The sequence below is a fragment of the Protopterus annectens genome, chromosome 1.part2 (genome assembly GCF_019279795.1).
Source record: "Protopterus annectens isolate FY-2018-M chromosome 1.part2, PAN1.0, whole genome shotgun sequence".
Taxonomy (NCBI): Eukaryota; Metazoa; Chordata; order Ceratodontiformes; family Protopteridae; genus Protopterus; species Protopterus annectens.
The window spans coordinates 595564044-595587808 of record NC_056727.1 but is presented as its reverse complement, the minus strand read 5'-3'; the positions used below and the strand labels follow the sequence as shown (position 1 = coordinate 595587808).

General features: G+C 40.6%; 1 protein-coding gene across 2 annotated transcripts in view; it reads right to left on the bottom strand.

Annotated features, from left to right (window-relative positions):
* Positions 1 to 23765, bottom strand: part of BROX (BRO1 domain and CAAX motif containing) — a 1162070-nt gene that overhangs the window by 233229 nt on the left and 905076 nt on the right. For both annotated transcript variants that reach the window (XM_044057891.1, XM_044057898.1), the window contains exon 11: positions 13731 to 13881. In XM_044057891.1, the coding sequence (XP_043913826.1) occupies positions 13731 to 13881 (151 nt within the window). The remainder of the gene's footprint in view (positions 1 to 13730; positions 13882 to 23765) is intronic.

The window sequence follows — 23765 nt, the reverse complement described above, 5'->3', positions numbered from 1 at the left end:
ACTCCTTAGGTACCATTGGGGTTTCCTCATATGTAGCCTTGCTTGAGGAATCAGAAGAATGCAAGAAGCCATGTAACCCAGGGCCTGCAGGATTTTCCTTGCAGTCAGCTGAGTTTGTCTTGACAGGTTTTTGAAGTAATCCGGTAGTTGGTTTTGTTTTTCTTCTGTGAGGAAAGCCATATGGGTGATTGTGTCTAGATCCGCACCCAGAAAAGTTATTCTTTGGGATGGTACAAGTCTTGACTTGTGAATGTTGACTGTATATCCCAAGGCCTGAAGAAGATAGATGGCATAATTCAAGTGTTTTACCAAAATTTGTTGGCTGTCCGCTTGTGTAAGGCAGTCGTCCAGATACGGGTATATTTGCATCCCCTGAAGTCTGCAGTGTGCATTTACTGATGCCAGGCATTTTGTGAATACTCTGGGCGCAGCAGATAAGCCAAAGGGCAATGCTGAGAATTGATAATGCTCTGAACCTGCAAGAAATCTGAGGTGTCTTCTGCAGCTTTGTCTGATAGGGACATGCAGGTATGCCTCCTTGAGGTCCAGAGTTACCAGCCAAGACCCCTTGCCCAGCATGGGAAGGAGTTGCTGTAGAGTCAGCATTTTGAATTTTGGCACAATGAGATAAGTATTTAGTGCGGACAAGTCGAGAATAGGCCTCCATTGCTTTTCTTTTCTTGGAACAAGGAAGAGTCTGGAATAAAATCCTTGGCCTTGTTCTGCGAGAGGAACCTTTTCTATTGCTTTCATTTTCATTAAGTTGGAGATTTGTTTCAAAGCCTCTGCCCTTTGATTTGGTGGCAGGTCTGGCATGCCTTTTCTTTTTGGTAATGTGTGGAAATGGAACCTGTATCCTTTGTCTATTATTTGTAATGTCCATTTGTCCCTTGTAATAATGTGCCAATTTTCTGAAAATAAGGAAAGCTTTCCGCCCAAAGGTGCTTCCAACTGAGCCCTGGTTGGCGGTGTCAAAGTAAAGTCATTGAGTCTGTCCTTGTGCAGCAGTTGTAGGCCCTGCACTACCGCTCTGGTTGGGAGGCTGCCATTGACGTCCTCTGTAGGAGCCTCTAGCTTGCCCTCTACCTCTGGCACGCCTGTTCTTGCCTCTCTGAAATCTGTCTGTGTCTGGAAAGGACCAGTTCTTGGAAGGCCAATTTCTGCTGAATCTTGGTGGTTGGACTTGCATAAAATCTTTGACTGTTTGTACAGATTTTGCCTTTTCTTCAAATTTCTTTAAGACCTCCTGAGCAGTGGAGCCAAACAACTTTTGCTTTTCCAGTAGAGCATCCAGAAGCTTTGCTTTAACATGGTCTGGCAGAGATTGTTCCTTCAGCTAAGCATGCCTACGTATGACTGCACCTGTCATAGCTGACCTACATAAAGCTTCCAATGCATCATAACCACACTGCAAGAAATGGTTGCTAACCTGTTGAGAGTTATGTACCAGATCCTGAAGTGATTTGCGATCTAGGGGTTCAGGTGAAGGCAGCTTTTTAGGTAATTCATCTAACAAATATTCTTGGTACTGTATCATATGAAATTGACAGTTTAAAGCCCTCATAGAAAGGGTAGCAGAAATATACAGTTTTTTACCCCATCGCTCTAAAGCCCTGGACTCCCTTTCAGAGGGGAGTGGATTTTTTGTAGTGACAGCTGCAACCCCTTTAGGGCCCTGCGAAATAGTTTCTGGATCAGCAGAGTGGGCCTTGTAAAGGAAAAGATGTGATTCCGGGACCCTGTAGTACCTATCAGGTTTGGCAGGAGCCGGAGGGAGAGTGTCAGGGGTTGTGCTAGATTCAGAGTACACATCATCAATGACATTCAAAACAGGGGGAATAGCCAAAGGTCTATGCTGAGGCAAATGCAAGAAGGTCCTTAATCTCTTCCTGGAATCAGAGAATTCCTGGCCCTGCCATTGGAAATGCTCCCTCATAGTGTGCAGAGTTTCCCCAAAGGACAGTTCTTCAGGAGGGGAGGCCGAAGGGATAGATTCCTCTGCATCTGAATCCTCGCAGGCCGAAAAAGCCTCCTCCTGGTAGTCCGAGAGAGCAGAGCCATCAGAGGCCTCATCTGAGGAGAGGGGATCAGAGGGCTCAACCCTGGGCCTTTTTTCTGTAGGAGGTTGAGAGCCCCTGTCCGGATGAGGCTGAGAGCCCCTAATTAATGAAATAAGGTCCTCTGTTAGACTAAGGATCTGAGAACCTGTAGTGGGTCCCTGAGGGATAACCCTGGGAGGCATAGATTTTGAGTGTTTAGCAGCTTTAGCCCTAGATAATGCCTTAATAGACATGGATGCAGGAGGCCTGGCTGCACCACGTGCTGGTGTAGTTTTGTCTAAGGGAATGGTGTCGGAAGGTTCCTGGACACCAGATTCCAATGGAGATTCAACAACCAATACAGTAGTAGCCTCCGGGGCCGAGGTTGTCGGTTGTACGGTTTCGGTGGACGGTAGTACCAAGGACTCGGTTTCAGCCGAGACCGAGACACTCGCGGTAGGCCTGGCCATGGTTTCAGCCGAAACTGCAGACCGCGTGTGTCGGTCCTTGTCCTTCCGTTTCTTTATTAAATGTGAAGTTGGAGTCTCAGACGGCATTTTGTAAGCAAAACTAGCCCCAAAAAATTCCTCTGCAAACTCTGACCGACGTCTTAGAGTGCGTCGGTTGAAGGAAGCACAGGCGGAACAGGCCGAGACGTCGTGGTCTGGGCCTAGGCAAGGTAGGCAGTAAGTGTGGAAATCCTTATGAGGTATTTGTTTCCCACAAGTTAAGCAATTATTAATTTTATCTGACATCGGCTGAGGCAAGAAAGAGTCCCCAACGGGGTACTTAGCTTTTGAAGTCTTCGGTTTAGCTGAATTACAGGAGCTGGCTGACCGGCACTTGTGAACTGCTTCTGCTTCGGGCACCACGCGGCAAGAAAGATGGAGGAAGATGGCGTTGGCTGATGCTTTTATACCCCAGACGCTCTGACGTCGGGGAAGGGGCGACATCAGCCGACGCCGGACCCAGACTTTGGAATCCGGCCGACCGAAGGGCTGCCTAAGGCAGGACAACCCATATGTGATGACTTCTTAAAACAAAGATCACCACTCCAAATAGGAACTGTCCGTTATATCCGTATATATACACACATATTTATTGATAAGCCAGTTTATATTAAATATTCATATAGCATATTAGTTCTTCTGCTTTTGGATGATTATGCCTGGCTAGATTAAATTAATATGAAGTTTTTATATCTCATATTCATACATATTTATTTATGTTTATATTTTCATAGCTATTGAGTTATTCATTGTACTTATTTTATATGTACATTTTATACATTTTATATATACACATTCTCATTTGAATATATATATATATTTTTATTTGAATGTGTTTTTATCTGAATATGTATACATATATATACAACCGCATTAGATAATCTGACTTGAAAGTTTGAAGTGGTTACATTATTGTGTCTTGGTTCACAGAGGGTTAACCTCCTGTGAATAATCTCTCCTTAGTTGTTCATTGGAGGGTTTGAATTAATTGGACCATCTAAGATAATTAAATATGTATAAATATAGTTGTTACTCTTTGTGTGGTGATCTGAAGAAGCGTGTTATTCTGTGGCGCTCATCCCTGTGTTTCATCTAATAAATATCATCGTGTTTTAATACTCTGGATTTCATCATTGTCTCCTGCCTCTGCGTTGGAACTGAACGTGTTTTTTCTACTACTTGTTTCCTGGTTTGTAACGGACAGTTCCTATTTGGAGTGGTGATCTTTGTTTTAAGATTTCTCCTATTTTTTGGTCACCTATCCATACGCTATGGCTAATCAAGAGTTAGAGTTGGATTATGTTCAACCCGAGGGGCAGTTCCGTTCCCAGTAAATGGAACAGTATAATGAATATCACTACTAACCCTTTATTGGGTTTGGACCTGAAAACCAATTTTCCAGTTGCCGAAATTAATGATGTGAGTAATACTGAACAGTTTACCCATAAACTAAGACTGTTAGAGAACGATCTATACAAGCTACAGAGGCTAACATGGCAGCGCAAACATCTAGAGGCATGCCTGCATTTCAAACTAATACCTAGAGGAATGCGTCTCTGTATGCCCTCCTATGGTGAGCAACATCCCAGTTTACTCAAATTATGGCAACAAATTATCCTTGAGACGAGTTACCGGTATATGCCGCTGATTATTGACTATTTCACTCCTTTGGAGACGGAGCTGTCACAGAAAGTAGAAATTAAACACTGGACTTTGTGATAATTTTAATCAGGCCTCATGCATAAGAAGGTTAGAGAACGTCTATATGCAGGTAGACTCTTATGCATCTAAACCCAACAGGTTAAACAGAAAAACTGCAGCGTGATTATCGGGATTTCTGTGAGGGCAATGTCTTTGTTTGGCCCAGAAGGACTGTGAATACTGCCGTTTCTACCCTGCAGCAGCTATGGTTGCCATGGATACCACCTTAACTGAGGCTGACTTGGTTAACCCTCTACCTCAGGAAGCAGACGCTCGCGAGATCTCGTCGGGACTTCAGGTTCCAGCTCGCCTCCTGAACTTCCTCCTCAAATTGAGACGGCCAACACTGTCTCTACACCACAACAACCTAGAAGCGGATCGCTTCACTACTAATATCAAGAAGGATTTAGGGGCTATAAGGAAGCATGGAACTCTTCCCTCCAGCTCTCGTGATTTTTACCCTTACCTATCAAAAGCCTCCATTTCGCAGAGACAGGTCGAGCAGCCGGGTCAGAAGGCAACGGAAGCTGTCGGCGGAGGAATACCAACCGCAACGAAGGCGAGCAAGATACAACAACATTTATTTTTCAACCCTTGGACTTCCATAACATAACGTGAATGATGCCAAGGTCCTAGATAAAGGATTATCTTTTATCCCTCCAAGGTAGCTCTTTACATCACATTCTAACTGACTTTTTCGCGAGAGGAGCGTAGCCATTAAGCTACTGTTTTTAGAGATGCACATGCTGAGAATGTTAGTAATTGTATACCTGATTATCAAATGTTTAAAAAGAAAAGTACTTTCTCCCTATACTGCCGAGTCATGTGGAAAGCTTTGTTAAACTCTGTGAGAGAGATTTATATGAATACTTCCTGAAGGACAATAGAAAATGTTTATATTACAACATGTCCAAAGATGAAAGCGTTTCACTTAGGGAACTTACACGTAACCAATCTGTGACTATCAAACCGCAGATAAGGGGGGTATAGTTTTATTGAACACCAAAGATTACGATACATATATGAGAAATATGCTTGATGATTGCTCCACTTATAAGCATGTTGATCAGGAAGGTCTAAATAAGATAGTTAGTAACATTAATGATACCTTGTGACCTACTAATGGGCCAGATCAACAAGGATCTTTTGACTACTTCTCTACTCCTTTTCCACATCTTCCTGTGATAAAGGGCTTGCCTAAAATGCACAAAGGGCTTCACCGCTGAGACCCATTGTCTCAGGTGATGGATGGAGCACAGAAAACATTTCAGTTTTCTTGAAAAACTTTGAAACCATTAGTTAATAACATTCCAACCATCCTGAAGGATACCTACCAGCTCTTGGATATACTAGATACTCTAGGGACAATATTCAATAAAGATAGACACCTTCTGGTGACTATGGACGTCAGGAACTTGTTTACCTCTATTCCCAACGATGAGGGGTTGAAGCCATTAGAATGATAATGCAGGTTTTTCCTCTGATAGATCGTAATACAGAAATCCTGGTATGTCAGTTGTTAGAGCTGGTTCTGGATAATAATGTTTTCTGTTTCAAGCAGTATGTATTTGCAGTAGCAGGGGTTGCCATGGGCACCCCTGGCCATACGCTAACCTAGTGGTACATTACTGGGAGAGGGAATTTTATTTACACACCCTATTTTAAAAATGTCTAGTTTACCAACGCTTTGTGGACGATATTTTTATGATTTGGGATGGTAGTGAACATGACCTCTGTACATTTGTAGAGTATCTAGAAACCACCACAGGCTATTTAAGATTTACTGTGGAAACCTCGTATGATAGTATCAATTTTTGGATATCAGCCTTAGCATTAAGGGTGGTAGACTATCATCCACCCTCTACCGGAAGGCCTGTTGGAAAAATACTATCCTACAGTTTGATAGTATGCATCCCGGCATGTCTTCAAGGGGATAGTAAAAGTCAGTTTCACAGGCTTAAAAGGCTCTGTAGAGACCCTATGGACCTAAAGCTCCAGGTGAAAGAGATGGAGTTAATTTTTGTGGAAAGAGGCTATGATATTAAGTTAATTAATCAGGTTAAAATAGAAGTACTGGGAGAGACATACGATGCTGATTATCACATGCCTTCTGGGATTACGGCTGCTAATAAATTAGCTCCTAAAGTGACAATGACTCATGATAGAACCATGTTTGTTACTACCTATACAAATGACAGTGCGACAATTAGGAGAATTATCTCTAGACATTGGGGAGTCTTAACATTGGATGATAGAACATCAGATATAGTAGGCCCCAGCCCTGGTTTTATGTATAGGAATAATAAAAACCTAAAAAGGATCCTATGCATAGATCATGACACAAGTAAGATTAATTTTTCATTGACAGAGGTAATGTCAGGTGAAAGGGGAACATATCCTTGTAGAAGGTGTAACTACTGTGGATACATATCTAGGGAACAAGATTTCATACATCCAGTGTTAGACTTCTCCTTTAGCCCTAGGTTCTATGCAGACTGTAATACCGGGCTAGTTTATTTAGCTAAATGCCATACATGTACAGCATTTTACGTAGGCATGACTAAAAGGAGTTTTAAACAACGTATTTATGACCATGTATATGACATAAGGAAAAAGAATATGCTGAATGCCTTGGCTAAACATATTTCTAGCCATAATGATCATGGCTTTGAGTTCAGAGTACTTCAGATTGTACCACCTGGGCAGAGGAAAGGTGACTATCTGAGTTACCTGGAACAAAAAGAACTGGAGTGGATATTTAGACTAAGAGCTCATTATCCACCGGCCTAAATACATACGCTTTCATGCTCCATATTAAAGACCGTAGATAATAAGATATTTACATCAGGTATTAGGTAGATATACATTTTCACACTATGAATTATGGTCTACTTTTAGATTCTATGCCATACTTTGCTGTATATGTTTTATTTTTATCTTTATTTTTATTTTTATCTACCTATTTATATCTATATATACATATATTTATTGATAAGCCAGTTTATATTAAATATTCATATAGCATATTAGTTCTTCTGCTTTTGGATGATTATGCCTGGCTAGATTAAATTAATATGAAGTTTTTATATCTCATATTCATACATATTTATTTATGTTTATATTTTCATAGCTATTGAGTTATTCATTGTATTTATTTTATATGTACATTTTATACATTTTATATATACACATTCTCATTTGAATATATATATATATTTTTATTTGAATGTGTTTTTATCTGAATATGTATACATATATATACAACCGCATTAGATAATCTGACTTGAAAGTTTGAAGTGGTTACATTATTGTGTCTTGGTTCACAGAGGGTTAACCTCCTGTGAATAATCTCTCCTTAGTTGTTCATTGGAGGGTTTGAATTAATTGGACCATCTAAGATAATTAAATATGTATAAATATAGTTGTTACTCTTTGTGTGGTGATCTGAAGAAGTTTATACGAAGCGCGCCGTGACGCCGAAAGCGCTCATCCCTGTGTTTCATCTAATAAATATCATCGTGTTTTAATACTCTGGATTTCATCATTGTCTCCTGCCTCTGCGTTGGAACTGAACGTGTTTTTTCTACTACATATGTGATGACTGCAGATGCATCCTTGAAGGACATCCATGTTGTCACCTTGATGCCTTTTAAATCTGAGTGGACTGGAGTTGGATCCAGAATCCATGGTGGATGTAGAAGATGAGGCCAGAGGAAGGGAAACAAAATCTGGTGAGGCCAGTAAATAGCAATGCTCTTCAATCAAAATGTCTTCTGTAAAAATTTTAGAATGAGGGGTAATGGCAGATAACCGTAAAGGAGACCAGGGCACCAAGTGTGAAGTAGAGCATCTCTCAGTGATTCCCCTGGTGGGGGAATAAGAGCAAAGATCCTGCTGTATTTTTTGTTGAGGAGAGAGGCAAATAAACTGCACCATGGTTGGCTCTAATAATGGAATATTCTCTCCACCATAGTGATATCGACATTCCACTCATGAGTCATCAAAATGGACCTGCTTAACTTGTCTGCGATCACACTGGATTTCTCCAGCATGTACATTGCTATCAGAAAGCAATTGGAAGAGATCTCCAACTGCCATACTCTCATAGCTTCTCGACAAAGAGTGCAAGATCTAGTTCCCCTCTTTGTTGATATACCAGACTACTGACATACTGTCCATCTGAATCACAACATTCCTGATAGGAAGAGTGTCTTGAAAGGCCTGCAAAGTTAGGAGGACAGCTCTCATCTCCAGGACAGTGATATGTGTCATGGTCTCTTTGGGAGGCTATGTGCTTTGGACTGTCCTTCCCAGGAAATACCCCCCCACCCAAGCTGAGAGGTGTCCATGGTCACTGTGGCCTTGAGTTGAGGGAGAACAAAAGAAGTCCACCAAGAAATAATAAAACAGTTCCAAACTCAAAAAATAAAAAAAGCAAATGCAATACCAGATCGCACAACTGTTTTTATTATTAAAACAAATAAGCGCTTTCGTCCCGAGCTTAATGTATTAGGAACTTAGTAAGTTTTACAGTATTTCCTGTCACAGTAGTTTAAATCATTTCAAAGGGATGTCATCACATCCTACTGCTCTTAAAGTGCAAGAGTGTGTCTAATGTAAATCTTATGTACTGACTTGTTTCAACCTTATAAGTATATATTCAAAAATAAATGTCATAAATTGAGAAATAAAAAAATGACATGTAATTAAATACATATTTATAACCTGAAGTTCAAGTTATTTCCAACATTAAAACTAACTAAAGTGCCTATACTTATAAAACCTTCAACAAGAACAAAAAGAAGGCCTTTGTGGACTTGACTGGAGTGGATCCACCATAGAAGGCAATTCTTGCACCACCTCTGCCATGGGGATGACGTCTTCCACTTGAGTTCCCCCGCTGTCCTTGGGGGAACTATCTCTATATGATTCCTGAAATGGACCCTGGGATTTCTTGATCTACATTTTCTACCATCTTGTTAGTTCCTAGCAAATTACCTCTGAGAAGTAGAAAAACGAACGCTCACAGCAGACACAGTCTTTCTTTCTTGTCACCTTGGGGCCAAAGGGTGAGGTCCCATCTAAAGGTGCATTGACAAAAGAAGATTTTAACAGTTCCACAAAATCACACAAGCACATACAGGCATGCCTCCTAATTGAAATGCCTGAACCCACCACCCATGAGGTACCTTCTGCAGCATGAGAGATTAAACTCATGGAAGAATTAGATACTGATTGAAGGATAGCAAGCTATGAGGAAATGATATTCCCTTCCTCAGAGGACATGGACCCCAAAAGAGATTTGGTAATCTCCTTGATCAAATCTCACTGAAATCTGGTAAAATGTGCGAAATAATTCAGTGACCTTAAAGTGAAGGTTGCTGATGCACAGACATGCTTCTCAAACCTGTCCAGCACCACAGACTCCCTGTTGGGAGTAGACAGAGGAACTCTGTTTTGCTAGCTGCTGCAACAAACGTGGCATCAACTGGTACTCCTTTACTCCAGTGTAGATGGTCTTTTTGAGGTGCCAGAATTTTGTCTAGTCTCTTGGGAATAGGCTTGACAGTATTCGGTTCATTCCATGCCCACCGAGAGACCAGATCTACAAGCCCATCTGCAGGAGAGTCACCCAAGAGGTAGATGGGCCAGACCTGAAAACACCTAGAAACACTGGTTCCTCCTAGGAAGGGTTATCAGGAGACCAACCACCTCTTTGTTTAAGGAGTTCCAAGATGTCTCCAAAGGAGACATCATCATGTGGTGATCTGGGGGACCCTTCTCCCCATCAAAATCAGTGTCTTCAGTGACACACTCTTGAGGGGAGTCTAAGTGCCTCCTCTTGCATGTTTTCTTCTGAGGGTCCTCCTCACTGGGATGCTCTGGGATGTATTGGAAGAGATAATGATACCCATCTGGAGGCTAGCATAGACTGGCTGTCCTGGTGGAAGGGATGATCAAGATTCAGGATGCAAAACAAATGAGATAAAGAGGTCTGATCCAAAAAAGACAGGGTCATCTGTTCTCTAGGCATAGAGAAGACTCTCTCCACTACCTTGAAAGCGGAGTGCCTACGGGAAGCAGAAACCGATGGATCTGACAATGGATCCCCTCAGATCATTGGCTCCTGACATCTCAAAAGCATCCCACCTGAGAAGGCAGTCAGAACCGAGCTATCTAACACCGAGGCTCTGAGGGGAAGAGATAGCTACTTCAGCTTTGGAGTTGACTTCAAAACCCTGGACCCAGCATCAACACTTCAGCTCTAAGAGTCCTCCAGCTCCAAGGTACTCAGTACCAGTCAACTTAGAGAAACAATTGGTATCAAATAAGCAATGGTATTAGGCTCCGAGGAAGTTGTCCCCAAGGATTTCCGATCTGACTGCTCCAAGACTGAAGGACACATTGGAGAAGGATAAATCAAAGGTGGTGTGGCTCTATGAAGGCTTTCAGGACCTGATGGGGTTGGAGTTGAAAGGACTCCCATTTGAATCTGCATCTTGAGGAACTTCATCATCATCCTATCCACAACTGCTTCAGATAGGCTCCTGGAGAATCAAAGAGACAAAGCTGTTGAAGACGGCTTAGAATGTCTTCTGGGCGACCGTTCAAGAAATGGAAATGGTAACCTGGAAGGCACAGGCTCCAAAAGCAAAAGGAGAGTATGGATATGAGGGGAATTTTCAATTCTTGGCTTCGGATCTAAAGTTGTCAGATCTGACTTTTTCAAAAGTTTTGCTGGTGGCTCTGACAAAGAAGCCAAAGTTAAAGTCGAGGTGGACGGACGATCAGGAGACCTTTTACATGAATCCTTGTCCTTTGTAACAGAGTTGCCCTTTTTTGTCTTGTTTTTAGGGGTGTCAGCCCCAGCAACTAAAGTAGAGTTTTTGGAAGGAAGAAGACCCCTCAGAATAAGCTTATACTTCCTGTCAATCAAAGCTCTAGAATTAAAGCCTGCACAAATGTCGCAATCTACCTCTAAGTGTTTAGGCCTAAACAGTGCACACATTCTCTGTGGGCATGAGAGTTTGGAATTTTGTGCCCACAATAAACATAGTTTTTTTTAAATCAAAATGTTTGTCTGATATTTCTGAACACTATTGAAAAATAGCAACAACGATCAATGACACCCAAGAAGGTACATCAAGAAAAGATAAACAGGATTTGTTTTTAACAAAAGGAAAGAAAGACTACCAGCAATGGTATTAAAGGGTACTATAAAAAGTACAAGAAGGGGAAAATAAGATTACCAACAATGGCACTGACAGGTACTCAAGGAGTATGGGAAAAGGCCATTAGTGGAGAAAAAGTAATAATAGTAATAGTAATAATAAAAAGGGAACAAGGGAAGTATAGAGAAATAACTATAAATGTGTAAGGAGAAACTAAAAAGGAATCAAACTCACGTAAATGAAAAATTTGTGATTAAACAACTCCTAAAAGCTCATAATCCATGCCTGTCCGTAATGGCAGCAAGCAACATCTGAGGTATGTTAGGCTGGTGGGGTATCATGGATAAAGGGAGGAGCTCAAGAGTTCATAAATCCTAAGATTTGGAAGATGTGGCTGAGTTGGATCTGAGAGTCAGATCTGAACCCAACAGCTGAGGGATGAATGAAAATGGACATCAGATTTACAGCTACTCTGACTGTGTACATCTCAGCTGTCTAGCTGAAATAAAATAAAAATAAAATAGCCAAAGTACTGAATTTCAGCTATTTCACACAAAAAAGTAGCAGTGACCCAACCACAATGAAGTATTCTAACAATTCTCCAGCATATCTATCTGCTGCTTAGATGTGATTGTCTGCCAAGATTACACACAAAAAACTTACCACTCGCTAATGCCAATTATGACTTTGACTACTCTTTGTACTGTAGCCAAGTATACCATTTATTAGCGAGTTTTCTGGTCCTTACCATCCCAAGATCTAGAGAATGAATTAAGCAGACTGTGGGTAAGACAGAACAGAAAACTAAACAACTGAGTGGTCAACTGTATAGCACTTCATGCACATGAAGCAGCAGTTATGTGTTACTGGGCATTTATTAATTTATTTATGTATTTTAAAGTGAAGAAGTGTTGCTACTGTGCGTCTCTTCTTAAAATAAATAAAGGAATAAATGTCTGAAAAGCTCTCCTAGCCAAACAGTGTTCTACGCAATCATCTAATATAACTAGTGGCATGGGTGGTCATACCTACTAATAAATAAAACCCTGCATTTTCCAGCCTTCAAACAAGTCTCTTGAAAAAAAAATGAAACAATACCTTACTAGACAAATCAAAGGGCTACAAAATTTGAACTATTCAAAACGACTTCAGAAATTATCACCATATTTTGTCTCTTCCAGGTTATTTAAACAGTCTACAGTGCAATGCTGATCCAGTTCTGGTTGAAAGTCTACGCTCATAACTCTGCAGGGAGAGATAACACTTGCTTCAGGAACCTAATACTAAAAAATAAATGTAATTAATATAAAAACATGGCAGACATATTACAGAATGTCTCCAAAACTACAAAATAAGTTTCTCTTCACCATCAAAAGAAGCTTGTTATTAATCCGCTTCAGAAATGATCTTTACATAGTGTCTGCTTGTATGCTTGAAGGTAAGCATGCATAGTACACATGTATCTACATATAACAGATAGATATAGATATACATCTCTATCTCTCTCTCTATATAAATATATATATATATATATATATATATATATATATATATATACACACATACACATACACACAGTGGATATAAAAAGCATATACATCCCTGTTAAAATGCCAGGTTTTTGTAATATAAAAAAAATGAGACCACAATAAATAATTTCAAAACTTTTCCCACCTTTAATGTTACCTACAACCTGTACAATTCAATTGAAAAATAAACAAATCTGTTAGAGGAAAAAAATATAAAAAAATAAAAAACGTACAATAAGCTGGTTGCATAAGTGTGCACACCCTTAAACTAATACTTTGTTGAAGCACCTTTTGATTTAATTATAACATTGCTGTTTACTCTATCATTATACATTAACTGCTGCTGTAAATAGTCTTGATGTACTTGTAATGGAGCTTTTCTCCCAGGGCCTCAACTGAAAATGCGCCACTTTCACCAAGTTGGACTTCCCTGGTAAACAAACATTAAATAAATAAATAGATAAACATACCAAAATGCTTTAAAGAAGATTTAGCCCTAACTCAAGGCACTTGTGTCTAGAGGACATGCCTCACCTCAATGAATTTTACAGTTTTTTACATAATACATAAATATTACACAAGAATTAGAACTCAGTGTGAACTCATTGCCCAATAGTACAAGAAGGTGCAAACGCTTCAAAAAATAACATGTTTACAAACTGCCTCTGTAATGTTAAAGAATTTTAACAATTTTCTAAAAGTCTTTTTGAATAAATCTTTATTTTGCTAGCAAAATAAAATTTACATCACACTTCAGCATTAAGAAAAAATAAAACTCACATAAAGCCATTTTCCCGCTGACATTTATCCAGTGTGTTCTTTATAAGTGAACCAAGTTTCCTAAAAAAAAGGTGCTCTGAAGGCTTTGCAGTCGTTCCTGGTCCTTTGGTTTGGCCATACTCTTTGCAAAGAATATCAGATTTGTTGTAAACTATTTAAAAAATTGGAAATATGTTAACTACAAATGGCTTGTGAAGGCCATAATGAAAAAATACACTTCATACAATGAACACATGTATAACATTTACAAATTAAGAAATGATACATTTAATAAACAAACTTGCATAAACAACTGCATACAAATAAAATAAACACACAACCAATCAAGATTCAGCCTTATCCTTTTTTCTCTTTCTGCTGCTTGCTAACCCTATTTGATGTTCAACATAATGATTACTGTTTCAATAGTCAAGGCATAAATAGGTTACTTACTGCTTAGGATAAGACCACTGGCCAGCTTCTCAAACCTTTCAGGCACATTCACATGCACCCTATCTGCAGGGATGCTCAAGGAGAGTCATACAAAAGGAGAAGTTAGAGCACCAAAAGCTTCTTAACTTTCTTGACGCTGAAGTATACTGGCAATATGGGCTTCATGAAACTGACAGTTGGCTAGCGTTCTTTCAGGTTGGGCATATAAGTATGCTCTGGGGGAATAATAACCTTCCACTTGTTTTTCTATAAAAACTTGACTGTCTAAAGGAAACTGTATATCTTATGTTAAGAATTACTGTTTTTTTAGCTTCAACCAACAAGGGCCTTTTATCTTGGTTAGTGTAATGTTGTACCACCTGTTAGTGTTTTGCACTAGATTTAGGGTCTTCTGTTGGTATGACATTTGGTGCTTAGCATAGTTGTTTTCTGGAAAAAAAATTCTGCCAGAAGGGTTACTGATGCCTATTCTACTACCCAGTGCTCAGAATTCTTTTTTGGCTTGAACATGGAGAAATCTCCACTCACTGCAATTCTCCCCTCTCCTGCTTGCAAGAAGAAAAAGTTGAGTGAGGAGCTGGGAGTAGTGCTGGCTCCTTAAGTGCCTCAGTGACAGACAGCTGACTCAGAACTGAACAAAGCCAGTATCTCAGACAATCCATCCTGTCTACCCAGTCGCTCTGGTATAGCGCCCAGTACAGCAACCATGGAACAGGTTTCCAACTATGTCCTCTATGGCTGATAGGCAGTCCTCAATGGGTAAAAGAAAACCACTCTTATTGGGCTTGGGAGAGGGAACACCTTAAGCCTGATATGTGGGCTAGCACTCACACTTTCAGTTGGTCTGATTTCTAGGATTTTCCTAGGGAAAAGAAATAAAAATCTAAGAATGTTGCTTCTTCTGCCCATTTTACTTGAACAGGGAAGATTTACTGGGATTGACTAAAGGGTTGTTGTCTGCGTTAAACCTGTTAAATCCTGTTTTTTCCTTTCCTTATGACAGGAAAAGGATGAGGTTTCCCTACATTTCTGTCTCTGAATCCATGTCAGATGGATGGGGACAGGAGATAGAATATGTTTTTTCCAATAATTTTTCTGTCTCAGAACCTTCCAACTCTACGGAAAGTGTCTCTTCAGATTTCCCTTCAGAATAATTTTCCTTTTCTGAACCTGTTAACAAAATGACAAAATTTTTTCTGTGGGAGCAGACTGAAATTCCTTCCCCTCTGGACAAACTGCATGACCTCTTACAATTGATTTACCTCAGCCAGCAGCTGTTCCTCCAATTTTAGTGGCTTTGGAGGACATTATTTTAACAGCTGTCAGTTTGCCTGACTTTCACGTTCCTATATCCAAATATCCTAACACACTGTATAAACTCCCTTAGTCTCACAAATTATTTTATGACTAATCTTAAAGCAGATCTTGTTGTAATTTATATCTATAATTCTTGTCCTAAATTGCTTGCTAAGGCTAATCCTATTTCTTTTTATAAGGATGGGAAAGCCTTTGAGAAATGTGTCAAAGATGTGTATTTGTGTATTCCTGTTTTACCTTGTGATTTACACTTTTAAACTACCAAGGATACATAGTTAAGTTTTTGTTGGCTAATTCTGAAAACATGAGGAAACTATCCTCCAAACTACCTGCTTCTGATTACAAAACCTCTTTAAATTCTCTACTTGGATATATTTCCCAACTTACCAAACATTCTATTTAAATGATCCTTATGATAATGATAATGCTCTTTTTAGGAATGCAGCCACTTGGACTGTTATGTGAAGATTTGCTTGGTTGTGCTCTCAAAATCTTTCTGAACATGTGAAGTCCAAATTTCTTAACTGTCCCCTTGAAAAATTGTTCTTTTCGGCCCTCTGGCCAAAAAAGTTTGATGCAATAGGAAAAGTGATTCAAGGAGTTGTCAATTTTTTCATCTCCCATTTGCCAGTTTTAAGAATAACATTCCCTTCAAATTTGGCCCCTTTGTTATAACAGACAACCTCAGCAGGAAAAAATAAAAATAATTTCAATAGACAATGGCAGGGAAACTCGAGCAATAAAGGGAGAGTTTCCCAGTATCAGGGCCAGTCCAAAAAGGCTGAACAACTATATGTCACTTCTTCCTCTTCCCACCCCTCCCACCCTGGCAGTTATTTAAAGTTGTTCACCAGTCTATGCCTTCAGTTTCTTTTCTGGAATCAAATAATCTCAGACAATTAGACCCTGAGAGTAATCCAACTAGGGTACATATAACAGTGGGAATACCTTCCTCCTTTCCAGGGGATTCCCCTTCATCCAGTAAACCGATCTGCAGGGTTCCTCCAATTTTTGATGGCATGTTGTCCAGAGGAGGTTAAAGAAAGTGTGGCACTAAAGTAGAGAAGCAAAGCTTTTTACTCCAGAATACCTCTAGTTTAAAATAAAGATGAGATGTGGAGACCAGTACTTGATCTTTCTTTTCACAACCTGTAAGCAATGGTATCAATTTTCAAGATGCTGTCACTTCCAAGCTTGTTACCCTTTATCCCTTTTCTCAATTACATGGTAACTATGGACCTGACAGATGCTTATCACCCTATCACAATCTTCAAGCAATTCAGGGTTTTCTTAAGATAATTTGCATTTGGATCTCATCATCAGTTCTTGGTCTTACCCTTTGGGTTACCTGCAATTTAAAGGGTATCAAGATCCCAGCTCTTTCAACCTTGTTGCCCTTAATCCCTTCTCTCAGTTATATGGTAACTATGAACCTGAAAGAGAAATACCACCAAATCCTAGTCTTCAAGAGATGCAGGGTTTTCTTAAAAAATTCTGCACTTGGTTCTCACTATAAGTTCTCAGTCTTACCCTTTGGGCTATCTACCATTGTGGGGTATTTACAAAGTGCCTGGCCCTAGTAATGGCATACTGCAGGCTTCAAGGTATTCATATCTTACCATATGTGGACGACTATCTTATATATGTAGACAATTCTACAAACTGTTATAATTCTTTGAATTCTGTCAGGAACCTTCTCCTTAATCTAGAGTTTCAACTAAATTTGTCAAAATGTTCTCTCATTCCTTCCCACATGATAATATTTTGGGAACCCTTCTAGGCACTTTCATGGGAAGAGCCTTTCTTCCTCAGGACAAAGTAGTCTTTCTAAACTTTTCCAGACAGAATGTAGTTTCTGCCAGAAAGTATCTCCATCTATTAGGATGTATGGCTTCTTTGATCATCGTGATCTGATTAGCTAGACTTCACATAAGTAAAATTTAGTAGTTCCACAGATCAGTGAGGTCAAAGCATTATCTGCTGAGTTTTCAAGTTCCAGTGCTACCTTTTGAGAAAAGGAAGTTACTGTGGTCTCTCAATTTAGACATCATCTTTTCCCTGCCATTCCCCTATCTGTTGGTAACAAAAACATTTCTCAGACCTTGTATGAGAAGCAGTGTCACAGGCAATAAAAGTACAAGGTTTGTGGTAAAAGCAGGACAGACAAAGGCACATAAACATCAAAGAGATGATGGCAGTAATCAATGGTCTGAAAGCCTTAAGCCATCTCTGGACACCAGAACCTCTTCAAGTGATCACAGACAACACTACAGTAATGTGGCACATGAACAAATATCTATGGGTGTGGGTGGGGGACCATGTCCTATCTCCATTTGTAGACTTGTTATGACAGCATGGGACCAGGGAGACAGCTATCCAGCTTGCTTTCACTCATCAGGGTAAAATGTAGTTGCAGAAAATGTAAGCATGAGAAAAACAAAATCTCACAAATGGAAACTTCAGCCAGAGGCCTTGCACTAATATATCCATCTTTGAGAAGCACCTCAAATAGATCTGTTCACCTCCTTGCAAAACAGAGCTGAACAAGTTCTGTTCCAGGAATCCCTACAAGCATGCCTGGAAGACAGATGCCTTTTAATTCCCCTGAATGGGATTGTACTTGTATGAGTTTTCACCCTTTCCACTAATACCCAGAGTTCTTCTAAAAAGCCAAAAGGCTTACCAAAGATTACAGTGGCAACTTCCTTTTGGCCCAGACAACAGTGGTTATCCCTTCTTTTCAATGTGACCAAAGGCAATTACCAAAGTTTCCTATACATAGTGGATTTGTTTACACAACACAGGGATTGCTTGATAAGTCTACAAGTGACCATTTGGGTGATAAGAGTTTTGATTCCTTTTAAACATTTGTTTTCTGAAGACATGCAGCATATGCTAAAGGAGGCTACAAGACCTGCTAGTAGAAAGTCATATAGGAGTAAATGGAAGATTTATAGTTAGTGACTTTCTAAGAATCAAGTAGATTATCTAACTGAATTACTATCCTTTGGTTTAGCATACTATTCTAAAGGTTCACTGTCAGTCATTTCCGCTCAACTGCCCTTAGATCCCCCTACTTTCTTCTTGTCCTCAGGTTAGAGTTTTTGAAAGGGGTCTTATTCATTCTTCCTGCTAGAAAACAGAATACTTCTCCTTGGGAACTCATCTTTGTGCTTAAAAAGCTTACTGATACTCCGCTTGAACCAGTTCATGACATGGAAGACGGTCTTCCTCATTATTCTGACATCTGCTTGGACATTATCTGACATACACGCCCTTGTGATGAGCCAACCCTGCATTATTTTTTCACAAGGACAGACTTTCTTTAAAAACAACTCTGACTTTCATATCTAATGTAGTTACACAATTTACTTTGAGTCAATCAATTAAACTTCCTGTATTTTATCCCAAACCCAAGAAGAAAGGAGAGAAGATTTTGCATATTCTGGATGTGCAGACAACTCAGATACTACTTGAAAATGACAGAACCCTTCAGGAAAGCTGAAGAGCTATTTGTTTCCTATGTAGGTAAGGAAAAAGGACAATCACTTTCTAAACAGACTACCTCAACATGGTTGTCACAGGTTGTTTCTTTATGTTATGCTCACCATGAAGAACCACTTCCAGGCAGGGTCAAAGCCCATTCTACTAGACCTTTGGCTTCTTCAGTAGCTTTTTAGAAAGGGATGCACTCTAGAAGTTTTCTAGAGACAACTAAGTGGTCCTTAGCACATACTTTTACCAAGCATTACAAACTGGACTCTTTTTCTAGTGACAGAGCTGGTTCTGCAAGGACCATATTCACGGTTTGTTGGATTCTTGATTGATCCTCCCCTCCCTGTTCCAATTAGATATAACAATCCACCTATTTAGCTTTGGCTACCGCAGCAGTGATCACTATGGTGAACACAGTACAGTTGTGTAAGTAAAACTTACCGTAACAGCAGATGCTCTAATAGAACACTGTTGCAGTAGACTTCCCCTCCAACCATCCTCCACATTAACTTTATTTGTGCTACCAGAGTGGATTCATATGCATGTATATTACCTTTCTGCCTTCACTGTAAATAGTTTGCAGTTAATAGTTATGCCCTATGGCTATAGTTATAGCTTTTGGCATCCTAACTGTTCCTTTAATATGGCTCTCCTTAAGCCTTCCTGTGGTTGCATGGAAGGTGCTAAAAAAGTACAGTTTTGTACCTACCATAAATGTAGATGTTCGAAGATCCACATTGCTGCAGTCCTTACACTTGGGTAGTCCACTGTCCTCGGTCGGCCCGAATATCAAAGTATAAGGCTGACGTCGGTCAAGGCGCATTTGACTGACATCAGGACGTCAGGGTACAAATGTGCATGACCGACGTCATATCCTCAGTCTTTTCTTGCCCCAGATGTCAGAAGACCCTAAAAAGAAAGGTCAAAACCAAAAGACAGCAAACAAACAAACCACCATCCTAGCACTAAAAATATGTACAATATATACAATATATACAATATACAATGTACCTCATATTGACAACCCAACCCACACAACCGCCTCTAACTACAGAGGGGAAGGAGGGAGGGTAAATTGGACTGCAGCAATGTGGATCTTCGAACATCTACATTTATGGTAGGTACAAAACTGTACTATGTTCTTCATCTCACATTGCTGCAGTCCTTACACTTGGGTAGAATCCCAAAGCAGAGGTAAGGGAGGATGGCCAAACTATAAGGAAGCAGGAGCTGCCAAAATGCCCTGCAAAACAGCAGTGGCAAAACCAGCCCTAGATTTAGAATAAAGTGGTAGGTGATAATGCCTAGAGAAAGTATGCACTGAACTCCAAGTAGCTGCCTCCAAAATATCCTTAGTTGCCACCCCTCAAAAAGCTGTCAAGTGGCAGTAGCCCTAGTGGAATGAGGCCTAATCCCAGCTGGAATCTCCTTGCCATGATGGGAATAACAGAAAGCAATGCAAAACCCAATCCACTTAGAAATAGTTTGTTTTGACACAGGCTTGCCCTGAGAACTCAAAGCAAAAGAAACAAATAACTGCTGAGACTGCCTGAACCCTTTAGTTCTGTCCAAATAATATCACAACTGCCTGTGTACATCTAAAGTGTGCAAAATCTTTTCCCCTTTATTTTGGGGATTTGCATAAAAAGTAGGCAAATGAATAGTTTGGTTTAAAGCCACACTAGAAACCACTTTAAGCATAAAGGAAGGATTAGTACGCAAAGATACCCTATCCTTATGGAAAATTAAGAAAGGCTCAACCGCCATAAGGGCCTGCAACTCAGAAACCCTTCTTGCAGAGGTAATGGCCAACAAAAAAGCAGTCTTCCATGATAAATATTTCAACTCGGTAGTAGCTGCAGGCTCAAAAGGTTGTAGAGTGAGTTTCTTCAACACAAAATTGAGATCCCAAGCAGGAGTAGGAGCTCTACGTGGGGGTCTTATATTCTTTGCCCCTCTAAGAAATTGCTTGAACAAAGGATGAGAAAACAATGGTGGGTCACAATCATAGTGAGCCGAAATTGCTGCAGCATGAACCTTAATAGAAGAGAAGGACAAACCTTTGTCCAGTAACTCAGTAAGATATTGAAGAGCCACACTTAAATTAGGCTCAGAAACATCCAAATCCTTTGCTGCACTCCAAAATAAAAATCTCTTCCATTTATCTGCGTACACTTTCCTTGTACTAGGCCTTCTAGCTTCCAAAATAACATTCAAAACTTGCTGTGGAAGTTGAGACCCACTATGGTTCAAAACAGAATATGCCAGGTTGTTAGGTGAAGAGAGTGAAGCTTGACATTGAGCAAATGACTGTCCTCCTGAGACAACAGGTGTGGAATCGAAGGCAAAGGCCATGGAGGCTCCCATACCAGGCTTCTCAGTAATGGGTACCAATGCTGTCGAGGCCAATCTGGAGCTATCAAAATCATCCTTGGCTTGTCCTGTCTGGCCTTTAGTAGTACCTTTGGGAGGAGAGGCAGAGGTGGAAAGGCATACACATGAAGATTGCTCCAATTGAAAGAAAGAGCATCCACTTTCCAAGCTGTGGGATGAAACCTTTCGTGCAAAACTTTGGCAGCTGGTGGTTTAGTGGAGAAGCAAACAGATCTATGTCTGGAGTTCCCCATGACACTGTCAATTTCTGAAATACATGAGGATCCAATTTCCACTCGTGGGGATCCATAATTCGCCTGCTCAACACATCTGCTAAGGAGTTCTGTGCTCCCGGCAGAAACCTTGCCTGAAGATTTAGCTGTAAACTGAGAGCAGTCTCCCACAAAATCATTGCTTGCCTGCATAGAGGATAAGAATGTGTTCCCCTTGCTTGTTGATGTACCACATGACAGTTGTGTTGTCTGTTAGAATCAACACCTGCCCTGGAAGAAGTAAATCCTTGAAAGCTATTAATGCAAACTGGACTGCTAACATCTCCTTCAAGTTGATATGTAGATGTTGTAGTCTGGCAGGCCACTTGTCTTGTATCCACTTTCCATTCAGATGAGCTCCCCAAGCTTTGTCTGAGGCATCTGTCGTTAGAATCTGACTCGCCTCTGGCCGGGTCACAGAGAGTCCCTTGTTTAGGTGACATTCCTGAGCCCACCACAACAATTCCTTTTGAATGCAAGGTATTATTTGAATGACAGTGTCCAGATCCTGGCAGTGCTGTGTCCATACATTTTTGAGATACCATTGTAACTTCCTCATATGCAGTTTGGCATTGGGAAGCACCAGAAAACAAGATGCCATGAACCCCAAGGCTTGAAGGACTGTCCTTGCAGTCAGCCTGGACTGATGAGACAATTGATGAAAGTAAAGGGAAAGATTCTTTTGTTTGTCCGGGGTCAAAAGGCCATCTGGGATGCTGTATTCAGTCTTACACCCAGAAAGCACATGTCCTGAGAGGGTACTAGACTGGACTTTATTTCGTTCACAGAATACCCCAGGCATCTTAGCACTGCTATCACATATTCCAAATGAAGAAGAAGCTCGTCCCTTCCTTGAGCCAGAATAAGGCAATCGTCCAAATAAGGATAGATCTGTATTCCTTTTAGCCTGAGGAAAGCTATCACTGGAGCCAGAACTTTCGTGAACACTCTGGGCGCAGTAGATAAGCCAAAGGGCAATGCAGAGAACTGATAATGAGAAGTCCCAGCTCGAAAACGCAGATACTTCCTGCAACTCAGTCTGATAGGAACATGAAGGTAAGCCTCCTTGAGATCCAAAGTTACCATCCAATGATCTTTGCCCAGCAGAGGTAAAAGCTGTTGTAACGTCAACATTTTGAACTTGGGAATGTCCAGATAAGTGTTGAGGGTAGATAAATCCAAAATTGGTTTCCACGTGTTCCCTTTCTTTGGTACTAGGAACAGGCGAGAATAAAATCCTAGGCCCAATTTGTTTGTGAGCCTCTATTCTTTGTTGAGGAGGAACGTCTGGCATGCCTTTGAAAGGAGGCAAGGTATGGAAATAAAACCTGTAACCGTGGTGTATGATATCCAATACCCATCTGTCTTGGGTAATCAAACTCCAATTTTCCTTGAAAAGTGCCAACCTTCCTCCCAAAGGTGCTGCCAGACGAGAAGGCTCTGGCAGCTGAAAAGGTAGGTCATTGGGTCTGCTTACGAAAGGACTGACCCCTGCCCTCACCCGAAGACTGTGCAGGTGAACTCCCTGTTCTAGGCCTGAAAGAGCCCTGAGCTCTGCCCCTACCACGCCTAGACCTACCCCTAGACTGGGAATCATAAGAAGGATACGCCCACCCCTTGGTAGGCCAATTTCTACTAAACTTGGAGGCTGAACCTGCAAAAAATCTTTAACAGTCTGCATAGACTTAGCCTTGTCTTCCATTTTCTTTAAGACTGCCTCAACAGGAGAACCAAACAACACATCAGATTGTAAAGGAGCATCTAAAATCCTTGTCTTAACATGGTCAGATAAATTCTGATCCCTCAGCCAGGCGTGCCTGCGAAGAACTGACCCAGTGGCAGCCACCCTAGACGAGGCCTGTACAGCATCAAAACCACATTGCAAAGAATGCTTACCCACCTGTTCAGAAACATGTACTAAATCTTGTAACTCTTTACACTCAATACCTTCCGCCAGAGCATCTACCTTAGACTTCAATTGTGAAAGGAGATAGTTTTGGTATTTCAACATGTGAAACTGGCAATTCAAAGCCCTCATAGCTAGGGTGGAAGAAGTATAAACTTTCTTTCCCCATCTATCCAAAGCCCTGGCCTCTTTATCTGGAGGAACCGGATTTTTGACAACAGAAGCCTTAACACCTTTAGG